Source organism: Culex pipiens, chromosome 2 (assembly GCF_016801865.2).
Source record: "Culex pipiens pallens isolate TS chromosome 2, TS_CPP_V2, whole genome shotgun sequence".
Taxonomy (NCBI): Eukaryota; Metazoa; Arthropoda; class Insecta; order Diptera; family Culicidae; genus Culex; species Culex pipiens.
In genome coordinates, this window is record NC_068938.1 from 161,904,750 (window position 1) to 161,932,248 (window position 27,499).

At 40.8% G+C, this 27,499-nt stretch overlaps 3 protein-coding genes across 10 annotated transcripts in view; all 3 read left to right on the top strand.

Moving 5' to 3' along the window:
• Positions 1 to 1,476: 1,476 nt before the first annotated feature.
• On the top strand, positions 1,477 to 11,192 carry LOC128093194 (7SK snRNA methylphosphate capping enzyme bin3). Its single transcript, XM_052709169.1, has 5 exons — positions 1,477 to 1,936; positions 7,758 to 9,818; positions 9,880 to 10,098; positions 10,165 to 10,311; positions 10,371 to 11,192. The coding sequence occupies exons 2-5, from the start codon at positions 7,905 to 7,907 to the stop codon at positions 10,992 to 10,994; spliced, it is 2,904 nt and encodes a 967-aa protein (XP_052565129.1). The 5' UTR covers positions 1,477 to 1,936; positions 7,758 to 7,904; the 3' UTR covers positions 10,995 to 11,192.
• Positions 11,193 to 13,955: 2,763 nt separating this feature from the next.
• The window catches only part of LOC128093195 (sprouty-related, EVH1 domain-containing protein 2-like), a 31,456-nt gene continuing 17,912 nt past the window's right edge, over positions 13,956 to 27,499 (top strand). For 2 of the 6 annotated variants that reach the window (XR_008212315.1, XR_008212316.1), the window contains exon 1: positions 13,973 to 14,247. Coding sequence is in view for 3 of the 6 variants with exons in the window: in XM_052709173.1 (XP_052565133.1) it covers positions 14,228 to 14,247 (20 nt within the window). In the remaining 3 variants the exon portion in view is untranslated. Of the gene's footprint in view, positions 14,248 to 14,503; positions 14,751 to 27,499 lie in introns of those variants that run through there. The other 4 variants (XM_052709173.1, XM_052709172.1, XM_052709174.1 and 1 more) reach the window with 4 other exon arrangements.
• On the top strand, positions 21,665 to 27,429 carry LOC120425501 (uncharacterized protein DDB_G0287625-like). Of its 3 annotated transcripts, XM_052709171.1 has the most exons (5): positions 21,665 to 22,095; positions 22,386 to 22,646; positions 22,744 to 22,846; positions 23,780 to 23,899; positions 26,844 to 27,429. In XM_052709171.1, the coding sequence occupies exons 3-5, from the start codon at positions 22,753 to 22,755 to the stop codon at positions 26,888 to 26,890; spliced, it is 261 nt and encodes an 86-aa protein (XP_052565131.1). In that variant the 5' UTR covers positions 21,665 to 22,095; positions 22,386 to 22,646; positions 22,744 to 22,752; the 3' UTR covers positions 26,891 to 27,429. The 3 variants fall into 3 exon arrangements, 2 of the variants coding, with proteins under 2 accessions (XP_052565131.1, XP_052565130.1); XM_052709170.1 differs by having other exon boundaries at positions 21,697 to 22,095; positions 22,744 to 23,899; XR_005606538.2 differs by lacking the exons at positions 22,744 to 22,846; positions 23,780 to 23,899 and having other exon boundaries at positions 21,707 to 22,095.

A 27,499-nucleotide genomic window follows, 5' to 3' on the forward strand; every position in this document is an offset into this window, starting at 1 on the left:
CGGTGAACCTCGTTGGATAAATGTACGACTCGTGCTGAAAAAACCCTCTTTTTGCAACTTGTTGCATAAACTACTATTTCAGCATTCGTTTCAGTGCTTAAAAGTAGAACTTTTCATCATTTGTTTTGAAAAGGGTTACTATTCGATTCGAAAAATATTTTGAAATTTTTGGTATCAAGACTAACACTTCAAAAGGGCCAAACATTCAGTATTACGCCCATATGAAATGACTTGATTACAAAATTTAAAAAAAAATTCAAGGTTCATAAAATTTCACAAATGTTTCATTTTTGAACATTGAAATTGGGAAACAGCGAAAGAGCTTATTTACACCTAAACTCCCAAGCTCGACAAAAGAGGGAATTTCCATTAAGTTTCCTTCTTTTTCTCCAGCTTGGGAGTTTAGGTGTTAATAGTTTAAATAGACACAGCCAAGAGCTTATTAAATGAGCTCTTTTTAAAGCACAAAAAAAAGTGATTAGGTTAGCCTTTTATGTTGTTCATACAAAACAATACAAAATTCAAAATAACGTATTGTAAAAAAAAGGTTAAACAAGTCCACATTTGGCGAAGGACCAACTCAGGGCCCCTTGGAACGTAAAAAACAGACTGTCTGTTTAAAAAAGCCGCGATCCATTTTATTTCTGAATTAATTTAAAATTATTTTCAAACAAAATTTTATTAAAAACAATTAAAACATAATTTTATTAACCAATCACTCACGTCCGAGGTTATCTAACCATTTAATTTGTATGGGAGAAAAATTATATCCCTCGTGGTTAAAAAGTCCTCAAAAGAAAATGCTACGTTATTTGTGGATGGGGCGATTGCGCCTTACAAACTTTGTTAAAAATGTTTGTGGTTTTAAAAACAAACCCGAGTACCTAATTATGTTTTCTAGGCTAATAGTCTACGGAAAACGGAATCGACGTAACACCTTATAATAGTCTACAAAACTTCAAATAAAAAGAGGCCAAAATCTCGAAACAAATCCTGACATAACATAAAATGGAGAGGTTTCCTAAGAAATTATTATAAACAGCCAAAACCCAATCCATGACCCTTCCAGAACCTCGAAAACCCCAAAATCCATCAGAGAATCCGTGCTCAAATCCCAAATGTTTCGCTTGATTTTTTCCCTGAGTGCAACTTTGCCCAACGATTTCAGCCCAAATCACCAGCTTTCCCCGCGTCAAACCGCACCACTCACCAACTCACTGGGCACTTTGCAGCTGGGACCTCCCCAAAGATATTTTGCCTCATCCGGAGTGCACCTTTCACTGTCCACATCCGGCAAATCTTACCCTTGCGGGCCGTGCTGACTTCCGGTGCTCGGGAAAACCCACGAAAAATCCACAATCCGTCCGTATTCCGGCCGCTCGAAATCGTTTTACTTGCCAAGTGGCACGGCGGCAGCCATTTTCGTTTGAGCTGTCAAATGAAAGACAAAAAAATATAAATTCGTTTGCTTTCTCGCTCGGTCCGCCAGTCGCGGTTGAGACTTTGTACGGTGCAGACGGGCCACGCTCGTTCCTGGTGCGAAATTTTGTTGATTTGCCAGCAAAAGTGTGTGTCCGATCGGTGCAGGAGACCGAAGAAGTGGTGCTGCGGTGGGGTTCGGTGGTGATTCTGGGAGGAACAGTTCCAGCAATGAATCAACCTGTGGCCGGTGAGGGCTGAACGTGCGTGCATTGTGCAAGGCTCAGGTCGGGATCGTGTCACGACGTGACAATTCCCGCAAAACGTGCAGAGCAGTGAAGAAGAAGCGCCAAAGTGACTTTTTTTGTGGCGAGAAGACGATCAACAACAAAAACAACAGTGAGAGAGCGAGTTCAAAACGTGAGAGTGAAGAGAGCGCAAACTGTTACCGGGAGAGAGGAACGATCCCGTCGTGCTTTTTTGGGGTGTTTTGCACTAATCAACGCTGGACGGACAGGTTTGTTATGTTTGTTTTTATGCTCTTTTGGGGGGTTATAGTGAATACATTTGGGGAAATGGAGCTATCTCCTTAGAAGGCATTGTATTTTCTTGAAAAAATATAAATACTGTTAGATTTTTCTATTATTTTTGTTTTAATAGATGGTTTAATTTGAAGCTAGCGTGATTTTTCAATGATTAACCTTTATTACTTTTGCCTTAGGCCAATGTGAGTTTTGTCCCCCACCCCTTAAAATTTTCCCAGAAATTTCAGGGGCCAAAAATGGACATTTAAAAAAAAAAGTTGTAAGCGAAAAGTTGAACTTTTCAGCACTTGTTTCGAAAAGTAATTTTTTTCAACATTTTTTTGATTGAACGAATAATTGAAAAAATAGATGAACATTTGACTTATAATTTCACTCAAAGGGAGTTTTACGGAATTGCAAAAAATGTTGTATAAAACTCGTTGCAAAACTTGATTATTTCAGCACACGTCGTATTTATCCCACTCTGTGAACCTCGTTGGATAAATCGTACGACTAAAGCGGAAAAAATCTTTTTGCAATTCCGTAGTGAAACTACTTACTTTTCCTGTCATTCTTGAACGACGAAATAGCCTACTTTTCTGTACCAAAAATAACAGAATCGAATAGCAACACTTTTCAAAATAAATGCTGAAAAGTTCTACTTTTCAGCACTGAAATGGGTGCTGAAAAGTTGAACTTTTCAGCACTTTATCGAAAAGTAACACTTTTCAACATTTTTTTGATTTAAACGATTTATTGACAAAATGCATGAAAATTTTACTTAAAATTTCACCCAATGGGTGTTTTTCGGAATTGCAAAAAATGTTGTATGGAACTCGTTGCAAAACTTGATTTTTTCAGCACTCGTCGTATTTATCCAACTCGGTGAACCTCGTTGGATAAATGTACGACTCGTGCTGAAAAAATCCTCTTTTTGCAACTTGTTGCATAAACTACTATTTTGCAACTTGTTGCATAAACTACTATTTTCCTGGAGTTTTAAGTCCGCACTGTAGTCCAATAAACAGGCCGTGGCAAATATTTTTCAAAGTTTATGTCACCCCCCTTCCAAATGACCTGAAAAATCAGGGGGCAGAAAGAATATTTTTTCAAAAAACTTAAAAAATGTAATGTAAATAGAAGTCTAATCAACCAAAAACAATTTAAAATGCATTTTCCTGCATTTAAAATCATATTTACGTGTCGGGGCTGCCCCTGATCGCATAAATGTCCCATATGCATTTTCTTCACTTTTGAGTTATATATGCAGTTTGGTTTGAAATCGTGCGTTCTTTCAGAAAAGCCTATAACATCCGGTACTTTGTTCTAGAAATCAGGAGGAAATCCATTTTTTCGCGAGCCTTATGTGTGAGACAAACTTAAAACGCGTTTTTCTCAGTTTGCTGTTTTTGCATATGAGACATTCATGCGAACATGGGCAGTGGGGTTGATCAAAAAAATTTGAAATGTTTGTGAAATTCCGTTGAACATTACCGCAAATAATTTTTTTTTGGCGAAAAAAATCGTCGATACTTAGATATTTTGAAAACTCATGACTGCTATCCAACGTTAGTGAAAATGAAAAAAATCTACAGATTAAACTAGAGCTAAAAGAAGTACCAAAGTAACATTTGTTTTAAAAAATGTTTATGGAACGTTTTGAATATTTATTAACATTAAAAGTTGCAAAGAACACTAAGAAAAAGGACTTAAACAAATTTCATCTTTTGGTTTAGTTTTCTGATGTAAACAAGGGTGCCCAGCTGTAGCAAAGCTGTAAAACTTAATCCTGCAAAGTTATTAGCAATTTAAAAAAGTCATTTTTGTATGAAAAAATTTTTTTTCGCCAATTTTAGGCTCGGGTATCAATGGATTAATCTCAACCAATTTTGCTCAAAATTTGCACAGATGCTTAAAATAATCCAATATACCGTTTTCAGCTTTCTGGGAACCCTAATGTAGATAGATTTGTAGATTCTCCCCTCTTAAATTTATCTATAAATCATGGATTAAAAAACAATGTGGACACTATTTTGGAAATCTCAGAACCCCCTCCCCCTCCCCCTTTTTGTATGTAGCGTAGACAATAACATACACCCCCCCATCCCCTCCTCTAGTGTCGGTGGTGGTTTATGAATGGCCCATTCATCAAAAGATTTTTTAAGTATTCAAAAAAGTATGAAAACATTTAAATTTAAGGCAAAAAATGTTTATAAATTTTAAAACATTTTGCCAGTAACAGCACCATAACTGTTATCATGTGCAAAGCATTATGTGATACTTGTTTTGAAAATTCTGCTTGGAAGTAGAAATCTATGGGTCATTCTCCGCCAACTTACACAGCAGTTGCCCCGAACCCTCTTCGACCCCTCGTGACGGAGGGGCGGTACGACCCCATCCATTTTTGAACAGGCGAAAAAATACATGTTTTTCAATCATTTTCAGTCTGAAAAGGTGATGAGATGGAAATTTGGTGTCAAGGAGATTTTTTTTTTTGTAAAATTGAACGCACGATTCGATGGCGTACTCAAAATTCTTCAAAAAGTATTGTTCATCGAAAAAAACACTAAAAAACTTTTGAAAATTTTGCCATTTTCGGTTACTCTACTGTAAAAAATTATGGAACATGTCATTTAAGGGAAAATTAATGTACTTTTTGCAATTCCGTCGTAAAACTACTTACTTTTTCTGTTTTCTGAACCAAAAATAACAGAATCGAGTAGTACCACTTTGAAACATAAATGCTGAACAATCCTACTTTTCAGCACTTGTTTTGAATAGTTATACTTTTCAACATTTTTATGATTTAAACTGTTAATTGACCACTTTTAACTTTTTGAAAACTTTTTTTTATTTTGGCCTATACATATTTTTTTGTATGGCAATTCTGGATATTTTTTTTTTAAAGTCCAATAAGGCCGTTGAAATTATTTTTCAAAGTTAAACGCCCCCCTCCCCCCCTCCCCCCTTCAAAATTGGTCCGAAAAATCAGGGGGCAAAAAAATATCAAAATTTCAATGGAAATAGAAGTCTAATCAACTGAGAACAATCTAAAATGCCTTTTTTTCTGTATTGATAATTATATTTAAAATTTTTGGACTCGTTTAAAAATATTTTGAACTTTTATAAAATTACAAAGTACAGCACCGCCATTTTTTTTTCTCTCAAAAATAAAATTTTCGTCAGTGCTTTGGAAATCAATGATTGCAAAACAACTGGACAGGTGTATGATGCATTTAAAAACACTTTTTTCATGCAAACGTTGACACCGTGGCAATTTTTATTCAAAAAATATTTGCAACGGCCTAAACCAAATTTTCAGTTTTTGCTTTTTGGGTGTTTTTTTTATTCCCCTTGACTCAAGGATGTTTCAAAAACACCCAAAAAGCAATAACTGGAAATTTGGTTTATTCGACCCCCCCTTAAGTGTCCACGTGGTTTATGGATGGTCCCCAATATTACAAACAAAATAAAAAAAAAGTTTGTCTGAACCTTTTGTTATTTAAACGAAAAATGTACCTAACAATTTTGCCGAAGAAACAAAATTGATCAGGAATTCTTTCCTAAGATACAGACTTTCGGAAACATTCCAGGTCAATTTGCAAAAACGAAGAAAAATACCTAAATGAAAAAGCTGTGTTTGCTAATAAACGATTTGTTGTTTAACTTAAACATTTTGTTAGGAATATTTTCAAATGTCCGCCATTACGGGGGTTGTCTTTCGGTTCATAGGACTGCTAGGTTGGGAACTACTCGCATTAAATAAAACATATTTATGAAATAGTGAAATTTTTACTGTAAGATTTTCTGGAATTCAACTGGAGGATCGAAGTAGCCATGCGCGAGATCGGACGTGAAATTTGTTCGGTGCCGAAAATTTGACGTTTTTCTTCGGTTTAGAGTTTTTGTTTTTCATTGCCAATTTCAAGAAAGTTTCTGATGTTTTTTTCTTGGATTTGTTTGTGCTGTAAGTGAATCTGCATGCTGAAGACAATAGTGAAGCTCGGCGAGTTTTTTTTTGTGTGGCGTAACGGAAAGGATTTCCGTTTAGTTCCAGCCGTTCCGGCAAGGCCAGAAGTTATTCACAACCCGTGGATGCCTGGATTCGATGATGTTCTAGTGAAGCAACAGCATCTCAAGTGAAGCAACAGCATTGTATTCGATGTATATTCGGTTTATCGAATTCATTGAAGACCCTTGGTGAGATCTTTCCATACGTTTTTTTTGCTAGATAATTCATATTATATTCTATTTATCAAATGAAATATCCTTCCTACCTCACCCCATCCTCCATGTCCCTCATCCAAATTACATCCCCCCCTCCTCCCTCTTCCCCCTCCTAAAATAATAATAATTACTTGCCAAATTAACACTTACACACCCAACCACAACTCATTCGGAGCGTTTGGTACGGTATGTCCACGCATCCTTCCTCCCCTGTTGATTCTGTGAAATGTGATCCGTTCTCAGAATCTGTCTCTGCGGTTAATGCAACGCAGTAGGCCTGGCCGCTTTATTTTTTGCAATACATTTTCGGGGTTACTCGTATGTAATGCAATCATTAATATTGACAAGAAAGGACTTGGGGCGTAATCTAACCAAAAGTTCTTCCAGGATGCTTTCTTCGGACTGGCTGCGCTTGTGTTCGATTAGATTAGATTAGTAAGATTTTCTGGAATTCAACTCTTCGTGAAATATTTTTTATTGGTATTTTTTTCTAAAGTACTATCAATATCTACAACTTTGCCGAAGACACCAATCGATCTGAAAACATATTTTCGATTGTTAACACATCACTTTGTATGGACAGCTGCAAAATTATGTGATGATTTGTTTGGACGAACCAATGATGCAAAATGTCTTCTTTAGTCACAGGGTAGACCTCCACAATGTTTAAGCCACAAAAATAAACATAGTCCATTTGTGATTTTTGTGTATAATTGTCTATTGAGAAGTAAATTTAGTGCAATACCTACGCTCCAAATTATGTTACAAGACTTTGCCCCTTTTTCACCGCACGTTCCGCAAAATTGTTTTCGGTGTCTATTTTCGACTTTGTTTTCATTTCTGATACCCCCATCCACACAACCCCCGTCCCACGCCCTCCCTTCCCCCATCATTCGAGATTTAAGAGCGAGTCCACGAACAGGGCATACCCCTTTGTATGGGACGTCGTATGATAAAATTATCACCAGAAAATGGGATCTAAGGGGTCCCCCGAGCAAAAATTTACAACCAAAAAATTCACTAAAAGTAAAAGTGTCTATTTAATATGTTAAACTGCCTTACCCAAAGCGTTCTCAGTCTCAGATGGTAGTCCCAGATGTCCCCTACAAGCTGCAGGTAGAACCGAGTTGATATCTGGATGGAACACTTTTTTATTTGAGTTTGAAAATTATGCTATTTTTTCACTAAAATGCCAATAACTCCCTTTAGATTTAATTAATTGGGATGCTCTATCCTGCATTTTGTTGCATTTTTTAAGCCCTTTCAGATGCATTTTGAATTTTGAAAATTAATTGAATTTTGCCTAAGTAATAGCCTTTTTAAGATTTTTGACGTTTTTGAACCTTCAAACTTTGTGTCCCGATTTGCCCCACTTCCCGTTGACCTAGAGTGCTCTTATTTTGGCCAGATGCTAGTTTTATATGTACAAACAACCCCTGAAAATTTCAGGCAGATTGGTGAGGTCGATGCGAGATGGGTATGCTTTGCTCGTGGATTCGCTCTTAATTCCGTTACTAATCGCTCTGCGTAATATTAATCGTGTGTATTTATTTTTCGTTCTTCTCTGTGTGTTGTTGTTTCTTCCAGGAGGTGGCCAAAAATATCTCTTTTATTGTACCATCATCATCATCCTACATCACCGGAGGTCAGCGGGAGCAGGAGCGCGCGCGCGCGTAAATTTAGCGCCCTCGTGCAGCAATAGAATTTTAAAACGGTCATTTTACATGCGCCAGGATGGAAGGACAAGCGCTAGTGCAACTGGCGGAAGTCGCTCCTGCCGAGGTGACTGCTGGTGGTGGTGGAGAGCCACACGTTTTCGCAGCAGTGCGTGATGACGCCGCCAAAAATCACGGTCAGCAGCAACAGCAACAGCAGCAGCAGCTACAGCCGCGATTGCATGGAAATAAGAAACAGAACAAGCATTTCTCGCGCCAGCAGAGCAAGAACAAAAAGTGGAAGCTGAATAAATTTAGGCGCAATCAGAAGGACTGCGGGGGGAAGAAAAAGGATCAGGTTAAGGGTGGGCCGGAAGGGGTTGCGGTTGGTGGTGGAGGGAAGGGAGACGAGGGGAAGGTAAATCAGTCTGGGGGAAATTTAGAGGTGAAGCAGCAACAGCAGCAGCAGGGAAAGCACAAAAATCCGAACAAAAATGCAAACAGCTTGATGCAGGTTCGAAACAAACGGCTGCAGTCGGTGTCGAAGTTTTTCCTGCCGGATAAGCGTCCCAGGAAGGATTGCATCATTCCACCGACCAAGTTCTTGTTGGGTGGGAACATTAGTGATCCGTTGAATTTGAACAGCTTGCAGAACGAGTCGGAGAATGCCGTTACGCCCAAGTCATCGCCGATACCGACTCCGCCGCATTACAAAAACAAGATTGAGGTGATTATTCCGCCGAACATCAACGATCCGTTGCATCTGCTGGATCCGGTTGACTCGGTGGAGTACGAGATGCAGTTGTGCTCGCCGATGAAGAAGAAGCAAAGGGCGAGGAATAAGCGCAAACGGAAGTCAAAGTCCGATAAGAACAATCAAAGCTTAGACAGCAGCGCGGGAAACGTATCCGCTGGACCGGGTCCAGGTGGTGTTAGTTTGTCGGAAGCGGAAGCGACTACGGCGGAAGAAGCTCAGCTGTTGGCTCCGGGCTCTGTCAGTAAGGAGTCTTCTGATCAGGCGTTATTGGAGGGTGGCAACACTGGAGATCGCGATCGGGCTAGTCGTAACTTGAAGCTGGACTTGGAAGTGTGCAGAAAGCGTAGAATTAGCGAGAGCACATGCGCGAGTAAAAGCAAGGTTCGTCGGATGGACTCGATGGACAAGATCGTCAGTCCGGTCATTCCACAACCGGGAGCCTGGAAGCGTGGTCATTGGCCAACGATCCCGGTTGGTGCTCGCAACCGCACAAGAACTCAATCGTGCACATCAAACAGTGACGAACCGGTGGCGAAATGTTTGGCCACTGAGCAGGAAGGTGCTGGCACTGAGAATGCGGAGAAACCGCCGGAATCCGTCGAGCAAGCTCAGCAAGTTGAACAACCGTCAACGTCTCAGCCCCAGACGGAGGACAAGAAGATCCAGGACGACACAAACTACCATTACGGAAATTACGACCGGTACTACGGCTATCGCAATCTGAACGAGTTCATTGACGTGCGATTGAAGGTGTTTTTGCGCAACCCGTATCTGTTCAAAGATAAGGACGTCCTGGACATTGGATGCAACGTCGGCCTGATGACGATCGCCGTGGCCAAGATGTTGCACACCAAAAGCATAACCGGCATCGACATCGACAACAAGTTGATTGCGAAGGCGCGAAGAAATCTGACGACGCACGTTCGCATTCCAACGGAGGAGCAACCGTCGAGCCCGGTTAAGAAGGAACCGGAATCGTCAATCAAGTCGGCAGAGCAACCGAAGAGCGGTAAAAAGTGCAAGCAAGCGATTCGTAGGAAATCCGGGGGACACGCAAAGCACGGCAAGCACCACCAACATCAGTCGCAACAGCAGAAGAAGGATCCCAAGAAGGGCCACTCGGAGTTCTTCCCGATCTCGTTTCCGCTCTCGCTGGGAAATGTTGGCGCCAAAATGTACCACTTGGACGTGGGATCTCCCAGCAGCAACTTTCCGCACAACGTTATCTTCAAGACGGTAAGTTATGGAATAACGTTTTAGTGAATTAAAACTAACGCTTGATTTCACTTTTCTCCAGATGAACTACGTGCTGAAGGACGAATCGCTGATCGCGTACGACCAGCAGCAGTACGACCTGATCCTGTGCTTGTCCGTCACCAAGTGGATGCACCTCAACTTTGGCGACGTGGGCCTCAAGACGGCGTTCAAGCGGATGTTCAACCACCTGCGGCCGGGCGGCAAGCTGATTCTGGAAGCGCAAAACTGGGCCAGCTACAAGAAGAAGAAAAAGTTGACGGTAAGATTGGCGGGATTCGAGTTGTTGAGAGATTCGTGAATAACTTGAGCTGTTTTGCTGTTTCAGGACATCGTCTTCGACAACTACAAAAACATCGAGTTTTTCCCAAACAGATTTCACGATTATCTGCTAAGTCCGGAGGTGGGATTCAGCCACAGCTATCCGCTGGGCATTCCGCGGCACTTGAGTAAAGGCTTTCGACGGCCCATTCAGGTGAGTGACGCATATTCTTTATATTATATTGGTTCTAATATAGCATTGTTTTTCTGTAGCTCTACGTCAAGGGCGACTTCACGCCGAGCCAGGCCCAGTGGAGCGACACGTACCATCCGCAGACGCCGTATCACAACCACCGCAACATCTACACGGACATTGCCAACCCGGCCCAGAACAACTGCATCTGGGGCTCGACAACGCCGTACCAGCCGTCGTACAGCACGCGGTGCACCCCGGTGCACGGCTTCATGGCCACCTCGCCCTACTACAACCCGCGCCAAACGGACAGCTACCAGCCCAGCTACGATGCCGGTAATCGTCGCGGTAGCTACTGCTTCGCGTCCCCGCTGTACTCCACTACCTGGTCGCCGCCGTCCGATCTGTGCCACCGGCGGTCCGCCTCGAACACGCCCACCAACTCGGCCAGCGTGCGGAGCGCGGAAAACGACGAACACTACGCACAACACCGGCCGCACGTGTATCCACCCATCGAGGTATTCCCACTGGAGTTTGCCGGAGGACGCTCGCAGGGCGCCCCCGGATCGGCCAGCGTACGGCAGACCGACTCCGACTCGGAACCGTCGTGCAACTCGGCCTCCCAGACGCCCACCCGGTCGCAGTACGACGTGGACCAGTCGTCCAACTCGCCCAGCACAACACACTCCCAGCCGGATAAGTAGATTGCAGGATCGCGTCGTCATCGTCGACGATGTGGTTTGTTCTGTGATTGCGTTGAGCCGTTCTGAACCAACAGTTGCTCCAAGCTAGTCCGTTCGCTTTGTGAATAGTACGTACAATGTCGCGTCGCTTGAAAGGCGAAACCGTTTTCTTTTTTTCCACAAACACACACACAAAATTCTTGTTTTATTTCTTATATTCTTTGCATCTCAGATAATATACCTAGAGCAGTGTAAGAACTAGTTGTTGTAAATAATCGCTGAAAGATTAAACTTTGTCGATTAATTAAGGTTTGGTGTTTTGCGCGAGAAAGAATTCTTCGAAAAGTCCTTTTTATCACAAACTTTTGGCTATTTTTCAGATTGGATCTACGCAGACACCTTGGAAATTGTCGGAACACGGACTCAGCAAATCTCCATCGCTTTAAGGCAGCTTACGCAACAGTCGACGGCGAACAGCTATGGCAGATTATGCATGAGAACGGATTTCCGGACAAACTGATTCGGCTGGTCAAGACTACCTTGGATTTGCAATAGGTCAGTTCAACTACTTGCTTATACCGACGACATTGCGATTATTGCGAGAGATCCGAGACGGTGATAAGGGGCTCAAAGGACGTCGGTCCCTCAAGACTCACGCTCTTAATTGTGGATGGTGATGTGCTGGAAGAGGTGAGCGAGTTCGTGTACTTGGGATCGCTGGTAACTGCCGGCAACGACACTAGAAAATGGTGCCTACTTTGGATTACGGATTTTTTTTACTGACTCTGTACAAACATTGATTAGACCGGTTGACCGCGAGACCCAGACGCTGCGGCAAGATAATGAGCGAGCGGAAGGTGCTATCGACATCGACACCAGCCATCGACACGCTGGCAAATATCGGAAAAAGATGAAGTCCATCTTGTCAGGATGCAATGGCACAGAGTGCACGATGAAGGCAACATAAGGATCTAAGTATTACCTGCAACTTAGGAGACTGGCGACCAACATGGAACGATCTTCGTGGTGGATTAGATCGACTTTAAGAATGAAAACACGGTCACGAATTGGAAAGTTCAAGTAAAGCTTTCCGCTGATGATCCAGTACTGTTTTGAATATTAGGCTAGGCAGTTTCACAGATTGCCTGAGAAGAATGAAATTTCAGCCGAAATTCTGCAAAACAAAATGCATGACAGTGACCACACGTGCAAAGCGACGGCATGTGCAGAGAGGTTAAGATTGCTGGTGGACAATACAGAAAGCAGACCGCCAATTTGGAGTACCGAATAATCCGTTTCCCTATGGCTGAACCTAATTAGACGTGTACAAATCTCTGATTGCTGACTTCGAAGAGGCACCTCTATCCTGTTTTTAGCAACTCTTCAACATCTGAAAATAATGGAGGTTCTACAGAGTAAACTTATGTGTATCGATCAGGGCGACACCAGAGGGGCTGGCGAGCTCATATTGCAAAAGTGCAGGAAGACGGCGCAGAATTTACTGCACTACAAAGGATATAGCATGTATAATAAACTACTTGAAGCAGCAAAGAACACCAGGATCATCAACGAGTTCAAAAGTTTGTGTAAGATGTTCGTGCGACAACGGTAGATGGAGTAAGAGTGACTCACGACGGTACTGTGAGGAAAAGCATGTTACGATGGCCGGCCATCACGTCGCATGGGATCACTTTGGGCCGCATATGATGAAAGCTTGATCAAAAGTAACGCGAATCTGTCCGTGGCGCCACAATACTTGACGCAAGCAATGGTATGCGGAAGGGATATCCATGGGCATGACACTAGAGGAGCTGACGATCTCAGATTGCAGATTTGGAGGAAGGCGTGTACGCAGAACTCGCTGTTTTACCTAGGTTTTAAATTATACAACCAGCTTCCAGAGGCGGCAAAAATGACGAGCAACATAAACGAGTTGAGTTTAAACGTAGCTGCAAGGAGTTTGTACGGCCGTTGGAGTAGAATTGACCCACGATGGTACTGTGACAAAGAGCACGTTATGACGGTCGGCCATCTTCATTATCGGTACGCATCGCATGGGATCACTTTGAGCAGCATATGATAAATCTGATCAAAAGTAACGCGAATCTGGGCGCGGTTTAACCCTATGGGCTCATATGCGCGTGGAATAGCAAATGGTTCCAATACCCTAAATGGATGAAAATACTGCAATCTGGTTGATAAAAAGACTCGACATAGGATTTGTTAGAGCGCCTTGAGATAAGACACGAGAGATACGGATGGGCATACACGGAAGTAGTGTTAAGATTACAGGACACTCTCAAAACTTACTTACTTTTTTACTTACTTTTACTGCTCGTACAACCTCCGGGTCATGAGCTGTCTCCAGATGCGCTGCCACTGAACTCGGTCTTGGGCTGCTACTCTCCAATTCCGACTCGGAACTCCCACACTTCTCAGATCTTCCTCCACACTCTCAAAACACGAACGACGAATTATCGAAAGATACCTGCTTGTAAATCTTTCATGCTAATAAAACTGTGTATGGGTAAGAGGTAATCCATAAAGGAAGCTGCAACCTGAGTGATATGAAAAATGACTCTGTACAGGATTTTGTTTTATGAGCGTCTTGAGATGCAGTATGAGAGGAACGGATCTACGCTAGCGACTTCAATGCGAAGATAGACTCTGATGAACAAACCTGGTGTGTACCATGGCACGTCATGGTCTTGTATTAAAGAGGGAAAAGGACGAGCTGATTACAGAGTTCAGGATCCCCGACAAATCAGATCAAGAGTACCACCCAAGACTAACGGCTCATTCAAATGCAGCATTAACGAAAGACTTTCAATCAAATGACGCGCACCATTCAGTCAACTGACAACCATTGAAACGCCAGAGCGCAAACTGACAGAAGTCCGAGCACGCGAGCTCAAGTTTGAGAGCGCCACCACCAACGCGCTCGGGAGAGCGCCCCCATGTCTATACGGTCCTGTGTGGCCAGCGCGTGAGATGAATGAAGGGGGTACCAACAGAGAGAACTCGCGAGAGCATGAGAGAGCAATCGAAGCCAGTAGCAGCAGTAAGCTGCTAGCACAGGTTCAGGTTTTAGTAGCAGCAGCAGCAAAAGCAGTCAGCAGCCAGAAGAGAAGGAAAAAACCTTACCACTAATCGTCTCTCACACGAAAATTTTCGTTTTGGCCCATGTACAGATACAAAAATGGTGAAAACAGTGTTGCTGCCGCCGAATATTAGTATATTTGAGATATCAAATCATGACCGAGGCATATGAAGAGTAGGTGTCGCGTTGGAGGAGCCCCTGGAAAGCTGGACGCTCGTTTGGAAAAAATCGCGAGGAATTTTTTTTCCCTTCTTTCGGATTCTCCTTGTGGGATTCCATAAGCTGTGTGCGTGCGTACGGATGAGTGTGTGTGTTCGTTGGTTCGAACTGGAGGAAGTGAAACGAAGAAAGAGCGAGCGAGCGAGCGAGAGAAAAAGAGCCAGCAGTGAGCAACACCAACGGGAGCAACGAATGTAGAAGGCATCATCGCTTGCTGTGTGTGAGGGTGAACAGTGAGATGAAAGGAAAAAAAATATAGAATAAAAAGTGGAAGTAAATCAATTGTGTGCCTTTGCGAGGTTTGCGAGGAAAAGTGAAAATTGTCAAGTCAAGAGTGTTGCAAGCGCGTCCAGCAGTGGCCCTAGGGCTGACGGCTGGTGAAAAGTGGCTAAGCTGGATGGCATCGATGGTGGATCCAGTAGGCGAGCCAGTGGATCGAGCGAAGGCTCCTCCGAAAAGTTAGTTTGATCATCGTAGCCCCACGGATTGCTCTCGGACTCGGGATGTGGTCCTAGGGAAAATCGAACCGAGTTTTTTTGTGTTGCTCACTCGCCAAAGTGCTCTCGCTCATCTCTCACAGAGTTTGCCTATTTTGATGAGCTCTGAATCGTTTTGGAAGAAGTGTGTGCTGTGCTATGTATATTTGGAAGCTCTCAGCAGCTTTGACAGAACAACGATTTGGAATAGCTCCCGAATCAGCTTGTTATTTGGTACTATCCTGCGATTAATCAAATGTTAAATTCTTGGAAGAATACCTGAAAAACCATGAGGAAATGTCGAACCCCCCAAAAAGTTACACCAAATTCTAGTAAAAACAACTTCCATGTCCCATTATACAACATTTGCAAATGATTGCTAAAAAGCCAGATTAATGAATGGAATCTGTATAGCAATGTTCATATATATTTTCACCTTCCCTACATCATCTGTTCACCCCAGTGAGCAAGCGAGTGTGAGCTCTCACAGTGTTCAACCTATAAGTAAGTGGTGACATCTGAGTTTTTTATGAATGAAAAAATAAGAACTATGGGATTTCATTGAGAAAATTAGAGCTTCTGTCTATAGTGCCTACTTTTTATGGTGCTCTTGCTCGCTCCCGCTCGCACACGACGACGCGCTCCAATGTGTGTGAGTGCTATTTAATTCTTTCTTCTCCTTGGGAAGTTTTTTTTGTGTTGCTTCTCTGCCTTCCTTAATGGTTCTATAACTCAAGTAGCACTGTAAACATGGTTTTATTTTTAAATTCGATATTTTGATCATTTGCGAAATGCTATGAACTTTTCCATACACTCGTGACGAGCTCAGAGATCGTCGATTCCCGAGCTCTCAAGCAACGCAGGGAACATTTGGAAGGTGGAAAAAGGATGTCGCATGCCCCTCTCGGAGAGAGAGAGAGCATAAGGACACGAGTGTGTCCTGAGAGAAGAACATTACCATTTTTCCACCAAAGCAACATAATCAGCCCCCAAAAAGCAGAAACCAAAAATTCCTTCAAATGATCATATTGCCCGCGAACCCGGAACATCCGGTCGGGTCGTACAGTGCGCACCGCCTCGTGTCCTCCCCCCTTCCCCCTGGGTGGAAATGTCCGTCATTCGCGTCGGGGCGGCTGCTGCTGGCCATGGAGCAAGGCCATACTAAAAATATTAATGATCTGCAAAATTTTATGAATGAAAGCAGTGAGGAGCAAAGCGCACAGCGGAGAGAAGACACGCAGCACTTGTCGGACAACGCAGCAGGCGCTCTCGCTCTCTCACTCTCGTTCATATTGTTGGGCTCTCGCTCTCTGATGTTTGCGTTCTCTCATATTTTGGCCACTTACTTTTTTTTTTGGGTGAGCTCACTCTACTCACTGTCAATAACTCACAAATTTGCAAAATATTCCCACTGAATGAGGATGGTTGGTTGGTTTAGATTGGAAGAGATTCTGATTTATTTGATTGGACATCTTAATTATGCTTCGGAACTTATTCATTCTCAATTCCAGATCATTGATGGACATTTTAATTTTTTTTTCTGAATTCATTATGCCTCACTATTCGTTTGATCTGTAGCTTTCCATTGATGAATATGTTGTGTTTTTCAAAAAACTATTTGGAAGCAAACATAGGTTTTCTAGCCATCGATCTAATCTTGAACTATCGTGTAAATCAAATGGATATTTCGATAGAATCGAACATCCTTATTTGAACCAAACCAAATCACAAAAAAAAACATTGCGGTCGGGCAAAGACATTTTAGCTACTTTGTGCTTTTTATCCACAGATTTTGGTTTTCTTTTCTTGAAATTGAATCACTTTTTGTAATCAAATTGATCAAAAAACTTTTTTGAACATTGTTCTCGAATTCTACCAATGTCAGATTAAAACTTTGTATTAACATTCCAACGCCCAAGGCTCCAAAAAAGTTGGAACGGTAACTTCAACTCAATGGTTCTCGGGCGTAACTAAACCAATCAAGATGATTCTTCTTTCCAGTGATTTGTTAGGATGTCTAGATGATTCTAGAACTTTGCAGAACTTAATTTGATCAAATCTGTAATTTTTGCGATCAAAAACATCGTTCCAATTTTTTTTTCGCGCGCAAAAAAAAAAATCGCCAAAAATTCCGCGGAGGCTGTCGTTTAAAAAAAGGTGGAACGATGTTATCGAACGCAGAAATTACAGATTTGTTCAAATCACGTTCTGTAAAATTTTAGGATCATCTAGACATTCTTACAAATCACTGGAAACAAGAATCGTCCCGATTGGTTGAGTTATGCCCGAGAACCAGCGAGTTGAAGTTACCGTTCCACCTTTTTTGGGAGGCTTGGGCGTCCGTGTAAGTTGGACATGCGTTGGGCGTTCCAGTGTTAAAAAAACGGCAGAAAAAAAATGTAAAGAAATATAAAAATAAAAAAATACTTTTTTTCAAAAACTCTATCAAACCCTCTTTTTTACAAAATCATAACACATAGTCTTATAAGGGTTGGATACATCGATATCGACATTTTTTACCATTTTCAAAAGCGGTACCGAGACCATCAGTATTTTATTAAAATATGGTTTCATGCATTTGAATTATGCTATTTGACTGCTTTATGCTCAAATCAGGTAGGTGATATTTGATCAAAAACAGTTTCAAATATCAAGCTACACGATATCTCATTACTGAAGGAGGTATTAGACTAGGACACACAAACTCACACTTTTTGACAGTTTGCCTGCATTTGTTTGGAGAAACGTCAGCCTGCATACATTTTGCTTTGTTTGTGAGTTTGCCGCTAACAAGTTGGCGAGTTTGACAAACTGTCAAACACGAAAAAGTGCGAGTTTGTTTGTTTGTTTGTCATAGTCTAATACCTCCTTGAGCTGACCCAATTGGCATACAATTTAGCAAAAAAAAATAATGTAAATTTGGTTAGTTTATTTTGGTTTATAGTAACCATCCCAACCTTGCTCAATTCGTTCTCCTTTGTACCAGTAAACTCTTACCTTCTTTTGATTAGTAAGGCCGTTGCAAATATTTAACATTATTAACAACAAATATTAACAAAATAAATTTGATTGTATCATTGCTGAGATATAGCAATGAAAGTTAGCGGTTTCAAAAAACGGGTGCCACAATATCTCGACACTGCTTTGAGTGATTGGAAATCATATTTTATTGATTTTTCTATAAAACGCAATTTTGAAATTTTTAACATGTTTGAAACCCCTTAAAACAAATTATAGGGATAATAGTTCATATCTGGCCCGTGGCTGGTGGGTCACTCATCCCTTTTTCACGACCTTAATGAATTGTGAATTAAAAAAAAAATTATATCTTTTTTAATAAATTTCTTTCACCATCGAGTAAGAGCAGATGACAAATGGCCAAAAAATCTCCAAAATTTTATACGAATATCTAAAAATTATTATTATTTTTTTTTTTTGATTAAGACTTTTCCATCATTATTGATCTTTGCGGATCAATGTTAACATTTATCATCAAAATCTCATATCTCGACTATTTTGTTATTAGGTCCTATAAACATATAAAAGACAATAGCTTATAGGGGAACTATACCCTTTCTCAGCCTATTTCTATTATCGGCCTATCAGCACTTTCATCATGAATTACAGCTTTCATAAAGTGTTTCTGACTATTCCAAAGTAATAAATAGCTCAAATAAAAGTGAGCAAGCAACTCTCCATTGTTGATACATCTGAAAATGTTGATTTAATAGCGGAAAACGGCAAAAGTGATGAGAATTGGTCGAACGGCTTAGGGTGATTAAAATGGGTATATTTCCCCTAGGACCTTTAAAAAAAACTCTGGATATCAACATGTTACACTCAAAAAACTTTTCACCACAAGGCCGCATGAAAATATATGTGATTATTTTCCATACAGTTAATTATGCAACATTGACGTGAATTTCCGGTGGAAGCAAAATCTGGAGCGAGCCGAGCATTAATGACTATTCACTATCGTATCAAGTGGATTTAGCATGAATTTCACGTGAGATGTGCATGACCTTTCATGCACTATTGACATGATCATCGCGTGAAGGCTGCATGAATTTTATTGCGGCTTTTGTTCCTTTCTTACTTTTTGTTTTCTTATTCTTATACTTCTTATTAAATAATACGCACTGCAAAGTTTTTATAACTTTTATTTTCAATACATTCAAAATGTCTAATACAACTTTTCACTTACAAATCACTTCCGTTACACTTACACATAGCAACTAAAATAACACTTGCGGAAGCAGGAAACCGCAGCAGCTTCTCGGGAAGGCGACGTGTCGCTCTCATCACCGCAGTCAACAAGTCCAGCTACCGGGAGAAGATCGATACATGAAACTTAGAGGTGCTGAACTTCTGGCTCTTTTTGGTGGGTTTGTCCGTTGCTGCTCCAGCAGGCGACGGGGGAGACTTTAGTCGTGCTTTTCCTGATCGCTTGGTTCCACCTTTTGATGCTCGTTCCGATGTCCAACGTAGGCCGGCATGTTTTAAAATTGTGATGTCTTGTCGCCTGAAAAAAACATAAACGCACAAGTTAGCGTTGAATTATTTTTTAGAAATAGAAAATACATACCCTCCGTTACAAAATATTTAATTGTGTGCATTCTCGAACTAATTTACGCTCTTAGAAAAAAAATCTAAGCTGAACAGAACGCGCTTCATGCCAGGTCAAGTGCCGAGAAGAAACTGATGATCGGAATCCTCCAGCAAGCGAGCCGAAATTTTCAGACATGAAAATCATGCAACCTTCCCTCACTCACTCACACTAACAATTTTTCACCACAATGTTGCATGAAAAGGCACATGGATGTTTTCCATACCAGTTCCCATGCGGATGTGGTATGATTATCATGCAAACTCCCCATCAGCTGACTGCAAGCCACGCCTCCAAATTTTCAGGCATGAATTTCACGTGACATTTATTTGTGTGAGTGTAAGCAACGTGAAAATCAATCAGAATTGACATGAATGCATGGCGGAAGTTGCATGAATCATGTAAAACGTTGTTCCGGACCAAAAACTGGCTGCCACCGGAATTTTCATGCAACTTTGTGGTGAAAGGTTTTTTGAGTGTACACAGAAAAAAAAATCATGGTAATATTCAGGGCCCCGGCGATGGCCTGAAAAAAGCTACCGAACAACTTGGGCAATATGGCGGCGTTTGTTTATAAACATCGCGAAGTGTAAACATGATTTTTTCTTGAGTTCAAAAGTGAAAAGAGTTTTAGTTGCAGCTTCTAAATGTAAAATGTGTAGAATTTATGTGGATACTTCGCAGAATCACAAGATACTGCCGGTGTTTGCGACCTCAGCAGCGGATTATATCGGCTATGCGGATGGCAAGTTCTACTAGCAGGTATGTTATTTTGGTTGATTTTTTAGTATATTATGAGTACATTGAAAACAAATCTTTGTACCGCTGGTTTGCAGCAAAAAGTACCTGCTGGACGCGACAGATCTCCGCTGCGGGAGCTGGAGAATGTGCCAAAAAGTGAACGAGCCTGTGCAGTGCTGCGTCCACCGGACAAGGAAAGATTTTGCTGAAGGAGTTGGAGCACGTTCCGGGCATGTTGCCGCTGCGGAAGCTGGAGAATGTGCCAAGTGCTGCGTCCATCGGCCGGGGCGACGTTCCGCTTGAAGAGCAGGAGAATGTGCCAAACAGCGAACGAGAAAGGTCAATTGCACAGTGCTGCGATCTCCGATCAAGGCAACGTTCCGCTGAAAAAATGGTTCATGTTCCAGGCATGTTTCCGCTGCGAACGCTAGAGAAGTTGCAACACAAAAATGTACCTATTTCAAGGAAATTGAGAATTCGAAGAAAATAAATTTGTAAAAGATATTGATTTCTCTACGTTATATCCAAACTTCTGCTCCGAAATACGTATAAAACAAGAAATCATTACAAGGTTACATAGTTTTGAAGTGAATCCGACAACTCCCGCTTCCCACTGAGAATTTTGGCTCGAGCCTCGAGTCGATCTGGCTCGAGATCGAGCCTGAATCGAGTCGAGGCTCGAGCCAAAATTCTCAGTGGGTTCTGGAGATTTACAACTCCAGCACTCCAAAAAGATCCGACTTAGAAAACTACTCTACCTCCAACAACAACGCCCATACAAAATTGATAAAAAGTAAGCCTACTATGACTCCGACTGCAGATAATTTAGCGATTTTGACTCCAGTTCAACTCCAGCTCAGAATTTGTCGATTCCACCTCCAGCGCACCAAGAAGACCCGACTTCAGTGGTTCCAACCAACGTTCCGACCCCTTAGCACTGATATATTTATTTAATTTTAGGCAATAATATCAAATGTGTATTGATTTGCCCACGTTTGTTTCAAAGTGTTCCAGAAAGTGTATGAAATGATGAATGTCTCCCAAATTTAGACAAAACAAAATTTAATTATTGAATTTATAATGGTATTACCAGGGTATTACGCTACCAAACTGTAATAACAATTTATTATAATGTTAAATTCGGGAAAGAACACTTTTTAAAAGCAATTTCCATAAAAAGGCACACATAAACAAATTAGCAAATTACCCTGAAACAGTATTTATGATGTGCGATATTAGGGTAATTCATCCATTCCAGACTGTCAAAATTCCAAAACGTCAACGCATCCTCCACCATTCTTTGGTACGCAGCTTTTGTTCCTGTATGACGTTTCGAGGCGAGGCCCTGGTAATATTACATCTGGGAAGTGGTACATTTTTTATGTCAGAAAAAATGTGTAATTTTACCTCTAAAAATGTGTAATTTTACATCTTTTCTGGTGTAATGTCGCTTTTTCAGTCTAAATTGAGGTAAAATTACATCATAAAAGAGGTAATATTCAACCTTCCAAAATTACACCTTCCAAATGTTGTGTACACCCCTCGTTCGTTGTACTAAATTAGAACACAAATGTCAAACGTAGAGCGTAATGTATTGAAACGACTTCGCTGTGAGGTGGAATAAATCTTTCCCTTTTATCATCTAGAACTCAAACCGAGCACATCTTTTCTTAAAAATCCGGACTTCTTCGTATTAATTGGCGACGAGGAAAAAAGAGTTTTCTCAGTTTTCCTCGGTGGAAATCGGTGTAGGCAAGCGCATCGGTTGGAGGAAAATTTGGGAGAAGTTTTACTTTGGTTACTGGGGAAATCGGTGATAACTGATTGGCCCGTGAAGCAGCGGAATTTTTGTTTCGTGTGAAAAAGGCAGTCGGTGATAATCGATTGTCCCGGAAGACTACGGATTTGGTCCGTGTGAAAAGACAGTCGGTGATAATCGATTTGTCCAGAAAATACAGAATTGTCCGTGTGAACACGTCGGTAAGCAGCAAGTTGACGAAGGAAAGAACAAAAGGAATCGCACGAGGGGCAGACAAAAGAGAAGCCATTTTGTTTTCTTTCCCTGACGCGGAGCGTGGAAAAAGTGTTTTTTTTGGAGTTTTCTGTAGACGGTTAAGCAAAAAAAAAAAAAAAGTGCAGTGTTCGTGGTGTAGAACCTCTTTTTTATTATTGAAACTATAACATAATTAATTTTTAACGACTGCCTGTTTACGGCAGGTCTAACATCTTTGTTTCAAGAGTAATAAGAGTGTAATCTTTTGTTTAAACAGGGTCGATCCGAGGAGCCGGACATTTTGGTGTTTTCTGGCCGGGGCGGTGTGTTCTGCCTTTTGTGACGTGTCGGGAATCATCAACGAGGCGGTGGATTGTCCTTCCGGTGATTTCGGAACAGAACCAAGTGATTTCGACGTTGTCGGAAGCTGATAGGTGACCGGCTGGTGATTTCTGTCGCTACGGGTGAGCGGGGAACGAGCCACGTGTTGCGGTGCCTGGAAGCGCTGATTTTTTGAGGTTAAGTTGCCGCTGTGTGGGTGAGTCACTTCAAACCTATATATATATTGATTTTGAGCCAGACTAATAGGTCTCTTTGTGCTTTTTTTTGATTTTTTAAAAAACTATTGATTGAAGTTTGTTGAAATGAGCCAAGGAGGAATGGTTTCATCCATCGAGCCGTTCCGCAAGGGTTCTTCGTTTTCGGACTGGATTTGCCGTCTGAAATATACATTCGACGGTAATGACGTGACAGATTCTAAAAAACAAAAAGCTCACTTTATGAATTTATGCGGTCCTTATCTATTTACTCAACTTAAAACGATCTATAATGAGAAGGATTTGGCCAATGCCACCTTCAACGATATTGAAGCCAAACTTAAATTGAAGCTAGATAGGGTAGAACCTGACCTTGTTCAAAGATTCCGGTTGAGTCTGCGTAATCAGCAGCCTGACGAAACGGCAGAAGAATTTGTACAGGCCGTCAAACTGCAGGCGGATTTCTGTGGTTTCGGTGCCTTTCGTGATGTGGCCATCCAAGACCGCATTTTGGCGGGCTTAAGGGATGATCGGTTGAAGGAAATGTTGTTGAAGGAGGAAGGTTTAACGTTAGATAAAATGGATAAATTAATTACGACGTGGAATATAGCCAGGGATAACGCGCATGCATTGAACAATAACAACAACAACTTCAATTATTATAATCTTCCTGTCGGGTTTATCGATCAATATTCTCCACAACAACGTAATTTTCGTTCTTCTGGGCAAGTGAACAACTTTCGTAGACCGGTGCATGAGAGATTAGGTTTTCGTCCGTACATTAGGCAAAACTCACAATCACAAAATAACAACAATAATAATAACTACAGACGTGATGCGAACAATTTTTATCATCGTAATCAAAATCATCGTTATTCTGGCAGATACAACACACAATACAATAATCGCAATGACAATCACACAAACAACAACAACAGAAACAATCAACAACAGAACCATTACAATAACAAAAATTTTAGAAATAATGAATCAAACAATAGATATGGGCAAGGTTCTCAGCCAGAGTTAGAAGAGGAATCTGTGGTAGTCTGTGAATATTGCGGGGTTCCTGGCCATGTGAAACGCAAGTGTTTTACTCTCAAGAATTTGAAGCGTGATGTGGTCAAATTTGTAGATCTAGCGAAACCTGGAACCAGTTCAGAGAAGCAGCTCACGGACATGATGGGTCGATTGACAACAGCTGGCGACATGGCTGGAAGTGACAGCGATGATAGTTACTCCGAATGGAACTCAGGTGAATTGCAGTGTATGTGTGTGGAGTCCATTAATAAGATTAGTGAGCCATGTTTGATGAATGTCAAACTTGATGATATTTTGGTGTCGATGGAAGTAGATTGTGGTTCTACGGTTACTGTGATGGGCAAGAGCCAATATTTTACTCTTTTTGACAAACCTTTGAAACAATGTGATAAGCAACTTTTGGTGGTGAATGGGAACAAGCTGAAAATTGAGGGAGAAACAGATGTGTTAGTTGAGCTTAATGGTTCTAGACATGTTTTGAAGCTTCTTATTTTGAATTCAAACTTTAAATTTATTCCACTTTTTGGCAGGAACTGGTTGGATATTTTCTTCTCTCAATGGAGGCAATTTTTTTTTCTAGCAATTTGATTGTTGATGAACAAGTCAATAGTTTAACCATACCAAAACGTGAAGAATTGATTGAGGAAATTAAAAATGATTATGGTGAGGTTTTCATTAAGGATTTTTCTACTCCTATTAAAGGTTTTGAAGCTGAATTGGTTTTGAGGAGTGATGTGCCCATTTTTAAAAAGGCTTATGACGTACCCTACAGGTTAAGGGAGAAAGTTTTAATTTATTTAGATCGATTGGAGAAACAAAATGTGATTACTCCGGTAAAGTCGAGTGACTGGGCGTCTCCTGTTATTGTGGTAATGAAAAAAGATAATCAGATTAGATTGGTGATTGACTGCAGGGTCTCAATCAACAAGGTGTTGGTTCCAAATTCCTATCCTTTGCCGGTTGCATGTGATTTATTTGCTAAATTGGCAAATTGCAAGGTTTTTTGTTGTTTGGATTTGGAGGGAGCTTATACTCAACTTGCTTTATCGGAGAGGTCCAGAAAATTTATGGTTATTAATACTATTAAAGGTTTGTTTACATATAATCGTTTACCACAGGGGGCTTCTCCTAGTGCGTCAATTTTTCAATTTGTCATGGACCAAATATTGGGTGGCATTGAAAATGTTTTCTGTTACTTGGATGATGTGTTAATAGCAGGAGAGAATGTTGATGATTGTCGTCAGAAGCTGTTAATTGTTTTGGAAAGACTTGCGAAGGCAAACATTAAAGTAAATTGGGAAAAGTGCAAATTTTTTGTGCCTGAATTAAATTATTTGGGACATATTATTGGGGAGAAAGGTTTAATGACCAGCCCTGACAAAATTTCAACTATACAAAAAGCTAAAGTGCCTACAAATGTACATGAACTAAAGTCTTATTTGGGATTGATTAATTATTATAACAGATTTGTGCCTAATTTGTCTTCAAAGTTGTATCATCTCTACAATTTGTTGAGGAAAAATGTTAAATTTGTCTGGAGTCATGATTGTGACACGGCATTTCAAGAAAGTAAACAATCTTTGATTAAAGCCAATATTTTGGAGTTTTATGATCCCCATAAAGAAATTGTTGTGGTGTCTGACGCCTCGGGCTATGGTCTGGGAGGAGTAATTGCTCATGTAATTGACGAGGTTGAAAAACCAATTAGTTTTACCTCTTTTAGTTTAGATGACGCACAAAAAAAGTATCCAATTCTGCATTTGGAAGCTTTGGCATTAGTTTGTACTATTAAGAAATTTCATAAATATTTATTTGGACAAGAGTTTATTGCTTACACTGATCACAAACCCTTGCTGGGGATTTTCGGCAAGGAGGGCAAAAACTCAATATTTGTAACGAGACTTCAACGCTATATTTTGGAGCTGTCCATTTACAAGTTTGAGCTCAGATACAGGCCTTCTGCGAAAATGGGAAATGCGGATTTTTGTTCGCGATTTCCATTGGAGCAGGCGGTGCCTGCTGAGTTAGATCAAGATTTTGTTCGGAGCATAAATTTCAGTAACACATTGCCAATAGATTATGTTATGGTTGCGAAGGTGACAAAGGACGACGTTTATTTACAACAAATTATTAACTATCTGCGTGATGGTTGGCCGCTTAAGTTTGACAAACGCTTAATGGACGTTTTTGCAAATCAGAAAGATTTGGAAGTAGTTGAAGGGTGCGTTTTGTACCAGGACAGGGTGGTAATACCACGTTTAATGCAAAGCGGAATTTTGACACTTTTGCATGCCAATCACGCAGGGATAGTGAAAATGAAACAGTTAGCACGAAAACATGTCTATTGGTTTGGTATAAACAAAGATATTGAAAGTTTTGTCTCAACTTGTGATGTATGCGCTAGCATGGCAGTGGTGCCAAAACCAAAAATTTTGTCTCAGTGGACTCCAACAACAAGACCATTTAGTAGGATACATATTGATTTTTTCCATTTTTCTCATAGCAATTTTCTTTTGATTGTGGATTCAAACACAAAGTGGTTAGAGATTGAGTGGATGAAGAAAGGTACGGATTGTGCCAAAGTATTGCAGAAATTGGTTGCATATTTTGCAAGATTTGGGTTACCAGATGTTTTGGTATCGGACGGCGGTCCTCCATTTAATTCTCATGCATTTGTTTCATTTCTTGAAAAACAGGGCATTAAGGTGTTGAAAAGTCCACCATATAATCCATCTAGTAATGGCCAAGCTGAAAGGCTGGTGAGAACTGCGAAGGATGTTTTAAAGAAGTTTTTACTAGAACCTGCAATGGCTGAGATTGATTTGGAGAACCAGATTAGTTTGTTTTTGATGAATTATAGGAACAATGTAGTTTCTAGTACCGGGCAACTTCCTGCGGAAAAGGTGTTCAATTATAAACCTAAAACTTTGCTTGATTTACTTAATCCCAAAAACAATTATAAGCAGCATCTTCTCAAGCAACAATCCTCGCCTGATGAAAACCTAGATGATTGTCTTAGGGATGTGGAAGTTTCTAATGACTTTTTAAAAGATCTGATTCCAGGGGATGTTGTATGGTACAAAAACCATAATGCGCATATCCCAAACAAATGGATTAGAGCACATTTTCTAAAACAATTTTCCAAAAACTTATTCCAGGTGTCGGTTGGAAGCGCTCGGGTGATGGCCCACAAGATGCAGCTTAAACCCCATCACGAGCGTCAGGAGCGCCCGAATGTGCACCTGTTTCCGGTGGTGCACGGCGAATACGAGGGCGAGGAGGAAGCAGTTTGTACGACTGCAGCAGATATTAGTTCGGAAGAAGAATTTCGAGGATTTCCGGTGATGGCTGGAGGAAAAAGAAGAAAAAGAAGTGCGCTTACGGCAGAATTGCCTGAAGAGTATCCACGAAGATCAAAAAGGCTCAGAAAGCCGATTCATGACTTGAATTATCAATATAATTAGTGAATTCAGAAGACTAGGATTTTTTTTAAATTAAATAATCATTAAAAGTGATATCAGAGAATTAGGAATAAAAAAAAAAACAATTCGTTCAGATAAACTAACTAAATTGAATTGTATTCATTAGAAATCTTTCTTGCTAAAAGAGGGAGGAGTTGTTGTGTACACCCCTCGTTCGTTGTACTAAATTAGAACACAAATGTCAAACGTAGAGCGTAACGTATTGAAACGACTTCGCTGTGAGGTGGAATAAATCTTTCCCTTTTATCATCTAGAACTCAAACCGAGCACATCTTTTCTTAAAAATCCGGACTTCTTCGTATTACCAAATTTACACAATTTTTTTCTGTGTA

Excerpts from the sequence above, each read along its gene's own strand:
- LOC128093194 (XM_052709169.1), top strand. The coding sequence starts at position 7,905 with ATGGAAGGACAAGCGCTAGTGCAACTGGCGGAAGTCGCTCCTGCCGAG. Across the intron at positions 10,099-10,164 it reads AGAAGAAGAAAAAGTTGACG|GACATCGTCTTCGACAACTA; the intron begins GTAAGATTGGCG and ends TTGCTGTTTCAG. Across the intron at positions 10,312-10,370 it reads GCTTTCGACGGCCCATTCAG|CTCTACGTCAAGGGCGACTT; the intron begins GTGAGTGACGCA and ends GTTTTTCTGTAG.
- LOC120425501 (XM_052709170.1), top strand. The coding sequence starts at position 22,753 with ATGAGCCAAGGAGGAATGGTTTCATCCATCGAGCCGTTCCGCAAGGGT. Across the intron at positions 23,900-26,843 it reads TTACTCCGAATGGAACTCAG|GTGTCGGTTGGAAGCGCTCG; the intron begins GTGAATTGCAGT and ends AACTTATTCCAG.